The sequence below is a fragment of the Gavia stellata genome, chromosome 32 (assembly GCF_030936135.1).
Source record: "Gavia stellata isolate bGavSte3 chromosome 32, bGavSte3.hap2, whole genome shotgun sequence".
Lineage (NCBI taxonomy): Eukaryota > Metazoa > Chordata > Aves > Gaviiformes > Gaviidae > Gavia > Gavia stellata.
Genome location: NC_082625.1, coordinates 4,821,874 through 4,835,122, shown reverse-complemented (window position 1 = coordinate 4,835,122; position 13,249 = coordinate 4,821,874). Strand labels below are relative to the sequence as shown.

The 13,249-nt window shown below is 39.7% G+C and overlaps 1 protein-coding gene across 1 annotated transcript in view; it reads left to right on the top strand.

Moving 5' to 3' along the window:
• The window catches only part of DOT1L (DOT1 like histone lysine methyltransferase), a 67,041-nt gene that overhangs the window by 16,541 nt on the left and 37,251 nt on the right, over positions 1-13,249 (top strand). Inside the window, exons 2-7 of the mRNA XM_059831910.1 lie at positions 501-544; positions 3,008-3,082; positions 4,834-4,897; positions 6,469-6,697; positions 10,064-10,158; positions 12,856-12,918. Of these exons, the coding sequence (XP_059687893.1) occupies positions 501-544; positions 3,008-3,082; positions 4,834-4,897; positions 6,469-6,697; positions 10,064-10,158; positions 12,856-12,918 (570 nt within the window). The remainder of the gene's footprint in view (positions 1-500; positions 545-3,007; positions 3,083-4,833; positions 4,898-6,468; positions 6,698-10,063; positions 10,159-12,855; positions 12,919-13,249) is intronic.

Sequence of the window (13,249 nt, the reverse complement as noted above, 5' to 3'; positions counted from 1 at the left end):
GTGCTGTGAGGGTTTTTTTTTCTACACTGGTATCCACTCCTACTGTGTATTTGATGCTTTATTTTAGAAAGCCATTCACTGTGCTAGAATCTTACTGCCCATATGGAGATGTGAGCATGTACCAGATGCTGCGTCGATGAAATCAGCTGTTCATTGTGGAACTTGCAGTCAAGTACCTACTGCATACCAATAATCCTCAAGGGTATCAGCTACACAATTCCTGATTTCAGGAAATGACAAAGAAATAAGTAGAATGACAGTTCCTTCATGTAAATCTTCTGCTAGTCCATAGAAACTTGAAAAATGTTATTTCCTTGAGCCTTATTTTTTCTTAGAGGGCTCATTTTGATGGGTTTAGTGGCCTGGGTGGCAATCAAAGACTCCTTTCCTAGTATGCTTGCCACCTATATTCTTAAAAAGATTGTGATTCTTGTAATCTTCCGACAAGCAGCACACCTGATGTCTCTTTGAAAACATCTCTTCTTTTCTTTTCATTTCAGGACAAACACCATGATGCTGCTCATGAAATTATTGAGACAATTCGGTAAGTGTTCAGTGCAGACGTGGCTAGAACCCTTTCCTGTGTCTGACTGCATCTCAGTGAATGGATGTCTTGAGACAAGATGTAAAGGAGGGCAGCAGTTACAATTTAGCAGCTCTAAATTATTTTCTAAGCTGAACTGATCTTGTTGCAATACAAATCTCCCTGTCAAACAGACTTTGTTTTAACTTGCCATATTCTATTTTGTTTTGAACAGAATTAAAAAAATGAGTAGTGATATGCAACTTTGGTGCTTATGGCAGTCTGTATTCGATCTTTAGAAAAGCAAGGTTAAGAAAACATCACTGGCATGATGTGTTAAGTTCTGGTCTTGCATATCCTTTTCCCCATCCTCTCCCTTTCCCCTTGTTGCTGTGATGTTGCAGCGTTGTTAGCATTTGCATTATTTGGGAATGATGTTCCTATTAGCATTCCTCTTGGTTCTGCTGATAGAGTTGGACCAATGTGGGGAATATGGGAGGATAAAGGTGAAAGACAAATAGGAAGAGTAGGAAGCCTGAGCATTTCCCAGCACAGGCAGTGGTTATGGCATGGCTTGCTGTTATTTCAGCAGGATTAGGAGGTGATTTGCTGTAGAACAACTTTTATTAAATGCTAACACAAATTCCCCAAACACCTGTGGGATGTTAATGTGTTATCCATGTTAGATTGTTTAAAAGCTGTTCTTCTTAACTGTTTTAGATCCTTACCACACAGGCTTCCCTTGTCTGAGGGCTGTATCTGCAAGCAGGTTTTAATGGTTGGATGGTGCAGATACAGGTGAGGTACAAAGAATGGTGTTTCATCTGCATAGCCACCTGAGCTTGAAATTTGGTCAGTCACATATGGCCTAGGAAAAGGTAGTGAGCCTTGTTTGCTCCCAGCATGAGTGTGAGAGCTAAGTGCTTGCATGGTAGTGTTGATAATATCCCTTAGATACATGAAATCATAGCATTTTCCCATGGTCTGTGGTGGGAGAGAATGTGTAATGGGGCTAGCGGCTAGAGCGGAGAATTTTTCTTCTAAAGAAATTTCTTTTCCTAACTACAAAACCTTGGCACAAGATGCACTGCTACTACTACGTCCAGTTAACTTGTACTGATATTGATAAGATTCTGTGCCTTGGGAACTTGTGGCATTGTTTGTCAGTATGATTATTGAGAAGACCCTTTCTGAAGGGATTTAAACAGATGTGGTGCTGAAAGTGATTGCTGGAGTCATTGGTGCTAGTGCTTTCTGTGCTACACTAGCTGAAGGCAAGGGGAAAACTGTTAGAAAGCAGCTGGGCCAAAGTAATGTTTCACAACTGTGTTTTAAGTGAATACAGCGTGTTACAAGGCTTTCATGCTGCCTTTGCCTGCCTTGTGCAAAGTAACTGCAATACGGTTATGAAAGTGGTGGGTAAAAGAATGCAAAGAGGCATTTATCTCTTCAAGCCAGTGGCAAACAACTGTTGACTGCCCATTTCCCTGATCTAAGAGAAAAAAATTTGCAGAGTTCAGAGTCCTAACATTTTTAGGGAGATTTTTACTTGCCCATGTATTTATTTGATAAGGGTGAATCAGCCAGAAGGAACCAAACTGTTGGAGCTCTAGTAATTTTTTTTTCCCCACCATTTTAATAGTGAAGCATGCTTCAAGGTGCATGAAGAAGAAACTGCCGTTCCTGTTGGAATTCATCCTATGACATGCTCTGAGGCTTTTTGATGATGATAGTGGTTTTCCATTTTGATGCTTTTGGAGGAAAGTGTGTGCAAAGCTTTTGTGGCTGTTAAGTTGTCTTTGAAAGAAATTAATCTTCCTACATTCCAAGAATGATGATCTCCTATGAGATGCCATTGTCAGACCCACTGCAAGTGGGTGTGCACTTTCCATTTCTAATGGCAACAACATACGGGGCTTTGTTAACTCAGCATGTAGAAGGAATCTTTTATCAAAATAACTTGAAAATCTGTTTTGGTTGGGGTCATATAAGGTGTAAGAGCAGTTTAGAGTGCTACACAGAGGGGAACATCCTTGCAATGAATGGTGGCATTGTTTTGGGGCGCTGTAGGAAATGTCTTTTTCACATTCAGCTTTGTCAAAGCTTGCTACAGTATCAGAGTTCTTTTGAAATATTGCACTTCTGCATTACATTGTATGTTAGATTAGCATCAGCCACCGCTTCAAGTATTTTTAGATGCATTGAATACATTTATCGCCTCGTTTTGAAATTGTGCCATTTCAAGAGCTTTATACTACAGCCCACGTTTACAAGCACCTTACTTTTTATTCAATGCAAATGCAAACTATTGCAGCTTTCCAGTTAGCATTTTGTGATGTCTGCCTTACTTCTAACCATATTGTGATCTTTCAGGTCTGCTGCAGTGTTCTTAACATATAGCAATGCCACTCTAGAATTGAGACAGACTGCCTTATTATACTTAATTGGAGATGTTTTTATTCATTATTTCTTCTCTCGTTCCAGGTGGGTCTGTGAAGAAATCCCAGATCTCAAGCTTGCTATGGAAAACTATGTTTTAATTGACTATGATACAAAAAGGTGAGAGGAATGTTTTTTTTTTTTTTCCCGACCAGGAGGACAGGCCAGCACGGTTTATAGTGAATCAGTTTGTAACTGGTTATTCTTAGACACTACGAACTGAAGTTTTCTTTTGGAACTGGCTTCAGACTCTGCAGAGTTATTTTGGTAGGAAATGTGTAACAGAAATATTGGCAAAGGCTGTTGGATTAAGGACATAATTGGAAACTCCACACAGCAGAAAGTTGAGCTCTGGTGTACGTTGGAATTACTCACTCTGAAACAATGACTGGTATCTGCGCTGTTGGACTGCGTCCAGCGTTAGGAATCTGAATGGCACGGAGGTTTCTACTTTTGTAGTAACTAAGAATTCCTGTTTAGAAAAGTGGCATGCCAGAGCTGCCTGTCAGTGCCGTGTCCTCCGCCTGCCGTGACTGTGGGAGGTTAACCTTCCCCATCCCTTCTCTGGGTAGGATTCAGTGCAAGTGGGATGCTGTTTGGGTGGGGGGGCTAAATGAAAAGCCCGCTCTTCTGGGCAGTTAGAAGTAATTTTAAGATGGTTGTAGTTATATGTGAATACCTATTCCACAAGCAGCTTAAAATGAATGTATAGTATGTGGTAATACTGTAACTTTTGTAGTTCTGGCATCCCCATGGTGCATGTTTAACTGGGTAGCATCAGTGTGGTCAGCAGCAATACCAAATAAAAGAGAAACCCATCTGTTCCCAAAAGTCACACCCCACTTACCTTTCTGCAGCTTTTCAAGTAAGTCCTAAACCTGTAATTTTGTAATGGCTTTAGTCTTTTGCTTCCTTTGAAAAAATTCGTCAGAAAAATTACTTGTAGCAGATAGACTGACACATGGACGTGAATGAAAAGCAGCGGATTATAGAAATGCACGCGCTGTGCAGACAAAACCCCATTTTAGCCTCTTGCTTTGTCTTAACGTGGAAATAAACATGGGCAGTTGAAAGCTTGAAGTGGAAGTCAGCAGTACTCCTCGGAGAGGTGTCCTAGCCAGTGTAGTGGTAATGAGGATCACAAGAGACTGAAAAGCCACTTCCTTCTGATGTCCCCTGGTCCCCCTGACCCCGTCCTGATTTGGGGATGGCCATGATTTAATTATCTTACTCCTGTAACTCCTTGGATTGTTTTTTGTGCTGCTGCTTTGTGGGTCTGATTACATAGCGGATGATGTTCCTAGTAACATCTTTTCTTCCCTGGACTGAGATGAATTTATTTAATCCTCTCAGCTTCTGTCATTAAGGCATCTGCCTGAATTGACTGTAATCCCAAACAACCCATGAAGCAATCAGTATGCTTTTCTGATGGGTGAAATTTTAGATTGTGTCCAGGGTCTGTCTGCATTTTCAGTCCCAGAGTTAATTTCTAGAAAAGTATCTACTTGTCTCAGGACTGGTTATGGAGAGATGGTGGAACAAAGGAGAAAAATTTACGGATGTCTTAAATTTCTGTGCAGCTGAGAATATGGAAAAGAAGTAATGGACTATGAGAATACAAAAATTTCTAATAAGTCATACTTTGAGTTCAGTCCTTTTTCGATTAATTAAAGAAACTAATATTATTTGTCGTGTACTCCTGGTCTACTGGGGAATTTTTTAAAGGAAACTGTATACAAAGTCCTAAAGCTGTGTATGTAATTACATGTTCTGCAAGAAACAAACCCAAAATAGCACAAGTTTGTACCTTCAAACCTGCCTTTTAGAGCTCCCTGTTTTTAACTGACCCTGCGTTGTTTCTCCCCACGTAGCTTTGAAAGCATGCAGAGACTTTGTGACAAGTACAACCGAGCCATTGATAGCATTCATCAGTTGGTATGTATTTACATTTGTTATGCGCCATGATGTTTATCTAGCTGGTTTGAATTCACATATGGTGAAAAACATCCAGAAAGTGGTGACTGACTTATATGTGTTAGTCTAGTTGCATCACCACTATTCAGCACTTCCATTCTTTTGGGACTTAATAAGTCTGATAGTAAACCTTATTTTTGTGATCACACCCGGGCATTCAAGCAGTTAGTATTGGAGGGATATTATTATAGGAAGAAAAGAAAAAAAAAGTAATTTTTTCTCCCCCAAACTGCAGATTTGTAAGCTATTACTCTTCAGTGTGCACTTCTGGCACCATTATTTTGGCACTTTGAAATAGCTGAGTTACTTTTAGGGGGAAGAAAAGGTTTCTCTGCATTTAGCATGTAGGTGTTGCACAGGGATTTATTATATAGATTTACTTTTGCGTGGGGAAATCTGTGGCTTATGGGTACTTAAATAATCCATATGAACTCTCCTGTGTATTGTGGAAGTGATCCATGGCTTAGGAATTTCCTTGCTTGCCACTCAGTTCAGCTGCTCTGTTCTGCGGGATCACTCTGGCAAAACTAGAATGCAATCTCTTTTCAGACCAATTTAACAAGCTTTTTGGTTTTTTTACCCCTATAAAAGGTTGAATTGGAGGAAGCAAAACATGAGCAATGAATTAATGTTACTATTCTGTTTAATTTTGGAAGTACAGTGGATTTTTTCTCTGCTGTGCTTGTGGGAATTATTTGACATGAGCAGTATTATGGCAGCAAGACTTTTTTGCCAGACTTTCCTTCACTTTGTGGGCCTACAACTCCCTAAAACTTGTGCTTGTTTGGATTCAGGTGTCTTCCTGTGTATGTTGGTTAACAGCTAAAAATTTGAAGCTATTCAGCATTTGCAGTTGCTGTCTGAATTGGCAAATCTAACTGGTTTCATGTTGTTCTTGCCATCTGAATCTCAAACAGAGGAATGTTTAGGAGGGATCCTGGAGTTGTCCTTTTTTTTTGTGTATTTATCAAAGGGAGAGGTAAACATTTTTGAAACTTAACAACTTTTATGGTTAGGACAGGGGTTTTCTGAAGAAGGGAAGCTTGATTTCCATCTCTTTCCTGCCACTCCCAGTTTGAGTACATATGATCCCTCCCATCCTACAGTTCCTGAAAGAAAATGAAACTGCTCTTACGTTGACAGTACAGTCATCATCAGTTCAGTGGTGATCAGTAAATAAAAAGAGTGAACAAACTTTTACACCTGCGCCAACTATATTCAGTATTAAGCTTTACATTGCCTATTGATTTTTACATCTCTCTAATTTCCCCTTTAGCACCTATTTCCAGCAGACATGTTTGAAATTACCTATTAGTTGAGGTGAGACAAAGTATAGAGCAATCAGTGTTGTGTAATTTCTTCAGTATCATTCACCATTTTTATCTTTACAGAGCACCTGCAGACCAGCTTGTGAGAGAGGGGATGGGAAGGAATTTATCTCATTTCTAGGTTACGCCAATGCAGCCTTGTTTTGGTGACATTTACTTGTCCTCATGTGGGGTTCATATCTTCTTCCTGCTCTTTACCTTTAGTGGAAGGGAACCACCCAACCGATGAAACTGAACACTCGTCCCTCCAACGGGCTCCTCCGGCACATCCTGCAGCAAGTGTATAACCACTCGGTGACTGATCCAGAGAAACTTAACAACTATGAGCCCTTTTCCCCAGAGGTTTACGGAGAAACTTCCTTTGACTTAGTGGCCCAAATGATAGATGAAATTAAAATGACGGAGGATGATTTGTTTGTTGACTTGGGCAGTGGTAAGTGACCAATAACTTAAGTGGGTTTTCTTTTTCTCTTTTTGCATGCTGTTTTTTCCTTTCTTAAAAAAAAAAAAGTGAAATTCATATTTGGAAAGTAAACCAGCACTAAGAATTGTGTTACAGAATAAGCACCTTTTGTAGATAATCCCCAATGATGCTCCTGCTTTTTATGCCAAGATTAAACAGACGAAACAGACATCCCAGATGTTCTTCCCTGTGGTGTTCATGAAATGTCAGCCTACAAATGCAATAAACCCTTGTTACAGAAAACTTTCGGTTTCTGTTGCAATTGGCGGATAGACCTATAAAAAAGAAACAATATTAAAAATAAGTCTTGAAAGATAACAATAGCAGTTCCATTTCTAAGGATTCATCTATTTTCAGTGGATTCAGTTTATGCCCTTCATATCTGAAAATGTGATTTCTTGACCCTTCCCATGCCAGTGAGAAACACGTGGTGTGGAATCTGAAAATTAAGCAGCTTTTTTCCTCTGAGATACTTATCGGTGTGTCAAAAAAGACTTTATAGTTAGCTGTAAGAGCTGCCTTGTGAGACCCCACAAAATCTACAACTGCATCTTGTGAACAGGTTAGAGTTTTGAAAGGAAATAATCGTTTCTAGTTGGTGAAGAAACCAGATATGGCTCAAACACATGTGGAAGAGATGTACTGAGTAAGAAGATGATACTGTTCTTCTTGTTGCTAAAATCTGGTTCAGAGCAGGAAAGGAGTAATAAGAATTTGCCCTTTTACTGGATGGGTTGTAAAGTTTTAAATGAAGTATGTTTTGGTTTTGTTGCTGGTATGATACAGGACTTCTGGGGAAAAATATTTTAAAATACATTCAGTTGTTAAAAACCAAATATATTTTAAATTTAAATATAGCAGGACTGCCATTCCCTCCCAAAACTTAATGCATCTCCAGTCAAGGATCTTCAGTGATTTTTTTTTTTTTTTTTTTTTTTTTTAACCCACCGCTTCCTCCCTCGGTGGGACTTAGGTCTGAAATTTCCTGTTTCAGTGACTTATGTTCAGATGAGACATTTAGAAAGGCATCAGATCTGACAAACTATTTTCCATCTGGAAGAAAAAAATTGCCATAGGTGCTCGCAATTGTTTGTTCAGGAAGGTTAAAGAAGATCATATCTGAAGTCCTGTAGTGCTGCTGATTATGTAACAAGCTCAAATGTTAGATACTTTTACCTGCTATCATCGGAAAAAAGATCAGGTATTTATTGCTAATCTTCCCACTTTAATCTTGGAGATTGACCGACAGTATAAAAATTCACTGTCTAAAAAGCCTGTATGAAAGGAATGGTTTAAATTCAGATGCCTTTGACTTTTAATGTTTGGAGCACTGAAACAATTAAAACCAGAACATAGTTGTTGAGTTTGTACTGAAGGAGTGAACTTCTTGTAAATTGTAATCAATGCAGTATTGAGTGCGGTGTAAATGACTCACTGTCATAGCATATTATTTCTATCAGTAAATCTAATGCTGTTCCAATAACTACATGCATACAGCAGTGGCTGAACAGCAGGGCTAAATCCCCACCAGGATGCTGTGGCTGTTCTTGTTAGTTTTGTGTGTGATGCCAGGAATATGTGGCTCATTGCAGGAGAAATTTATGGAGGTATGCATCATCATTAGGCAAACTGAAATTACAATACAGTTAAGTTCTTGCGAAAGGAAAAGCCAAAGACAGACAAGATTAGTAACTTCTTATGCCATATCATGTGATATCTGACAACGCAGCGTGTTCTTGATTGTCCCTTTAGTCTTTGTCCTCCTTGCTCTTCATAAACAAGAAAGAACAAAACAGTTCTGCCTCAGATTTTGATTGTCCATGTTCTCCTCCCCCCCCCCTGAAATTTGTACATCCACCTTTGCATGTGTATAACATATGCGTGTGTATGCAAAATGGGAATTGGCAAAAAACCCCAAAAACAACCGAAAAAACCCAACAACAAAATCCCCTGTCAGCACTACAGTTCTCATTGTGCCAGCCAACATTATAGTGGTAATGGTTTAAATGCAGGAGTTCCACCCCTTCAATTACCAGTGCCGCTTCCTGCCGGCAGCCAATGAAATGGAAAACAGCAATATGTTTTCTGTGCAAATGGGCTATCCTCTTGGATTCACTCTTGTTTCCCATGTGGTCATGTGCAGAATGATTAAGTGCACTGGTGAGACAAGAATGCATTTTGTGTCAGTCATAGGAAAAAAGTGATGCATCAATGTATTACTGCTGAATATTGGATGTTTTAAGAAAATCTTAAGTGACTGCTTCAACAAATGTGGAATGACATTGCTCTAGTGTGTGCAAAATGTGGGTCACTCATACAGAGAGAAATCGAATGAGTATTTTTTTAACATACACTGGGGTGGGGGAGAGGGAGTGCATTTAGGCGAGGTGTAGAAATGGCTGCTAATTACTGCTGGTAGCATCTGATGCAAGTAGAATTTGGAGTGATGGGAAGTTCATGCATTTTTAAGTAATACTTAGTCTTGCCAGTGTAGTGGTTGCTTCTGAAATGTTGAGTGTTGAACCCTACAATATTTTCTAAAGTAGTATTCTAAAGGAGCTCATATATAAATAAGCTTTACATGTTCTCAGACTTTGTGCTGCATTTCATGGTGAAAACCGGTATAAATACTGCTAGACTATGACAAACATTTTAGCCGATCTTCAAATGAATGGCGTAGGTACATGACCAACAAGTATTTGTTTTGGGATATGGTAGGGTTTGTTTAACTGTTTTTCCGATTACTTAATTAAATAGTGAATTACAAAGTAAAACCTGTAGATTTGATGGAATGCATATAAAATCTGTGGACAAAAAAATGAAAATGCCACTATTCTGAAACCTGTGCGAATTTTTCAAAAATGAGCCTGCAATATTTAATAAAAGTAGCCATTAATAATTATCATTACAAACATTGCTGTAAATGTTGTAGTCTTATGCTATTATCATAAAAAGTGCTCAGTATTTTGAAAAATGTAAACCTCAGAACTACAATGCTAGAAATTGTTTTCTGTAAGAAAAGTGAAATTGCACTGCTTACTTTCTAGTTAGGATGTAAACCCTTTTTACTGAAAAACGTGTTCTTCGTATTTCACATCTTGTAGGGAAATGGGACTTACTTCAGTAACGCACGTTGCCTTGAATCTGCTTTTCAGTTGAGAGATAGGCAGAGTTCATGTGGGAACTGTCAGACACAACTGGGAGTTGAAATTGTATCCTGAAGCCTAGTTCCACCGATTACCTGCATTTTTCCTGTTGGCTCTAGAAGCTCTCATCTCCCCTTGCAGTGGTTTTCTACTGAAACTTATTCTCAGGTTTGCTTTTTCTTTCCTGCAGGTGTGGGTCAGGTGGTGCTTCAAGTGGCTGCAGCCACAAACTGCAAACATCACTATGGTGTGGAGAAAGCTGATATTCCAGCCAAATATGCTGAGGTGAGTTTTTTAAGTGAGTTGAGTGTATATGCCTTGTTTGAAGGCTAACTAAGTGGTTCAGGATTACTGTTAAGTGCTGTGCAGGAAGAAAAGCAGAATTTCAGTCCTAGTTGCCTTGGCTTCTCAGGTCAGTAAGACCTGGAGCACGGCGTGCTTGGGGAAAGAAGTGTATGTCTAGTTGTTTGCTAGCAGTGCTTGGGGAGTGCACAGAAGGAGCATTAGCATGTTTCTGAAGTGATTTCAGGACCAGGAGATATAAAGCTCTTTTAACGTTAATGGCATAGGACCTAATCAAGAGAAGTGCAGTGTAGCTTCACCTAAAAACCTGCAATCATTCTGTGTCTGAAGTGGCTCTAATACAGAGCTTCCAGAGACCACAGCATTAAGCAAAGCTAGGAATGAATTCACCAAACGAATAGTTCTTAAAGGTTTTAAAGGCTCTGTTTCTGCTTATGGTAGTGATGCCCCTTTTTGGTGCCCTAAAGCTGAAGTTCAGCTTAGTTATTAAACTGTTGTAGGCTAATTGATGAGGCCTGTGCTGGGTATCTGGTTAATAACTGCATAGTAGGCACCTAAATGAAGTCTTATTATAAGAAAACCATAATGTTTAGTCAGGCAGGCAGTTTTCTTCACACTTCTTCTAATTCTGTGCCAATGGGGACACACAAAGATAATCAGTTCCAAGGCAAACCTGGAAGGCAAATGAGCTACAAGCAAACAATAAAGGTTAGTCATGCCTTACTGTAAGAAGTTTACTTTCTGCAGTAGACTGAACAGAAACTTGTCCCTCCGTATTGTTAAAACAAGCTGACTCAGCCTGCACAGGCTAGAAAATTATACCTTATGAAGGGAGGGGAAAAAAATAAAAGTCCTTGATCCTCCTTTTCAGTGGTGTAGGCAAAAATGCATAAACACAGTGGCGAAGAGGATCAGACAAGGATCTAAAAATCCATCTTGTTTCCCCTGCCATGACCCAGTGGAAATTTCCAACTGGAGCGCTCTTTGCAGTCCCTGTGCATGAGCGTTTTGGTTTCATTAGGGAGTCACCTGCAAGGCCTGGACTCCTGTCTGTGTTTGCTATTAAACTTAAAGATCAGTGTTAAAGAGGGAAAGTTAAATTCTCACTTTCACTAATACCCCTTCACATTGTTGTGCAAACACAAGGCTTCAGTGAAAATGGTTAGCAAACAAAAAAATTACCCACAAATTGAATATTAGGAGTACCTTCAGTTTCAGCAGTACACCAGTATTTCATAAGATTATTGGATGAACAAAGTATACTGCATTATTCTTCTGGTTACAGACGATGGCCTGTCAGATTTAAGAACTAAACAGCTGCTGCAGCGTCAGAATGTGTGAAGCTGCCTGCGTACAGCTAATCTGCCTTGTGCTGTGTGTAATGGGCTGGTTTGCCTCCCCATCTCTGACAAACGTTTGTGGAAGGGATTGGATTAAGTTTCTAGTTAAGATTGGCTGTGGCAACACATCTCTGGTTACTATGATAATTAATGCAGATGACTTTGAAAAGCTTCGGCTAAAGAAGAATGCTATGAATTTGTTTTAGTGAACTTGTCTTAAAAAAAAAAGAAATTAAAATGTAAGTTCATACAGCGTTTGAAAATACTGAAGATTTTTGTGAGTTATCCTACTAACCTTTGGAGTGCTTTTGAAATGTAAAGAATTTTAAAATACATCTGTCATTACACACTGTTTTATTGACCTGCTGATGGAGGTCTCCACCATCTCCAAGTTGTCAGCAAAGCCAGAATTCCTGCTGTACTCCTCTCCCTTATCTCCTTTCCCTGCTACCTCCAAATTTGGGCCTTCCCGTATATGGAGTCAAATCCTAAAGATCAGGAGGTTTTTTTCAGTCTTCCAAGACACTTGAGTTTCACTTTCAAATATGTTTTATGGGTGTAGCTGGACCCTCACTGCCCCTCTAATGTAATGACCTGTGCTGCATATTGTCAATTTATATAGATGGGGACAAGATTTGGTAAATGTGGAGATGCACATTTGTAAAGCACCAAGCTATCTTGATGTATGGGGTTTTTGGTTCCTTTCTCCTATATTTGGGCAATGGAAAACCGGTGCCAGCTACCTGGTTGGGTAGTAGCAGCCTTCCATCCTCTGCAGCCTTAGTCTGTTTAAATGTAGTTTAAAGCATTCTTCCTGGTTGCTTCGGCAAGCACGATGCTCCTTCCGTTTGCTGTTGCAATGCTTTGTATGCTGCTTTCTGCTTTCTCATTCACCCTAGCAGACCTGTCTTTATCCTGTTTGTTCCTTTGCTATCTGGGCTTAGACTGGGCGGCATTCAGTGCTTCCTACTCGCTGTGGGATTATGTGCCACAACACAGTAGCTACTTAAGGTTGCACCATTTTTAGTGCTGAGCAGTGTCAACTCAGATTGCCTTGCTAATAACACATAACTACGATGAAAAGGAGGGAGAGAAGAAGATGCCAGCTTTGACTTGGCCATGATGAAGCAAAGGGGTTTTTTTAAGGAAACTAAACTACAGTAGTTGTCTGTCTGCCTATGCTTTGAGTGTTAATGGCAAAAAACCCCGACCCAAAACAAACAAACAAAAAGGCTTGGGGGTCAGTGAACACTGTTAGAGCTGCATCTACTTTTACTGTGATGTAACTGGTAACACGAGATGTCCTAATAAGTGGTTTTGTTTTTCCTCCCTTTTCTAGACGATGGACAGAGAGTTCAGAAAGTGGATGAAATGGTATGGGAAAAAACATGCAGAATACACAGTGAGTGAAATTCAGCTGAAAAACTTTGTCATCCATGCTGATGTACAGAATTTGTAAAGTCCTCTTCAGCCTTTCACCAGCCAAGCAGCAATATGAGGCCTATCTGCTTCCTGGCTTTTATCTTGATCCCGAGGATGGTGTTCTCCAAGACATCCTCCCAGGCCCCTCTCTTTGTCTTGCTTGACCTGTGGTATGGTGTTATTGGGAGCACTCTCAGGTCTTTTCAGAAGCTCTTGGAAGATTTATTCTTCTAAAATGTTGTCGTTTTAACTGGGGCTGCCATGTGTCTTCTGTTTGTATTAAATCTTCTTTTTCTTTTTTATTTCCCCCC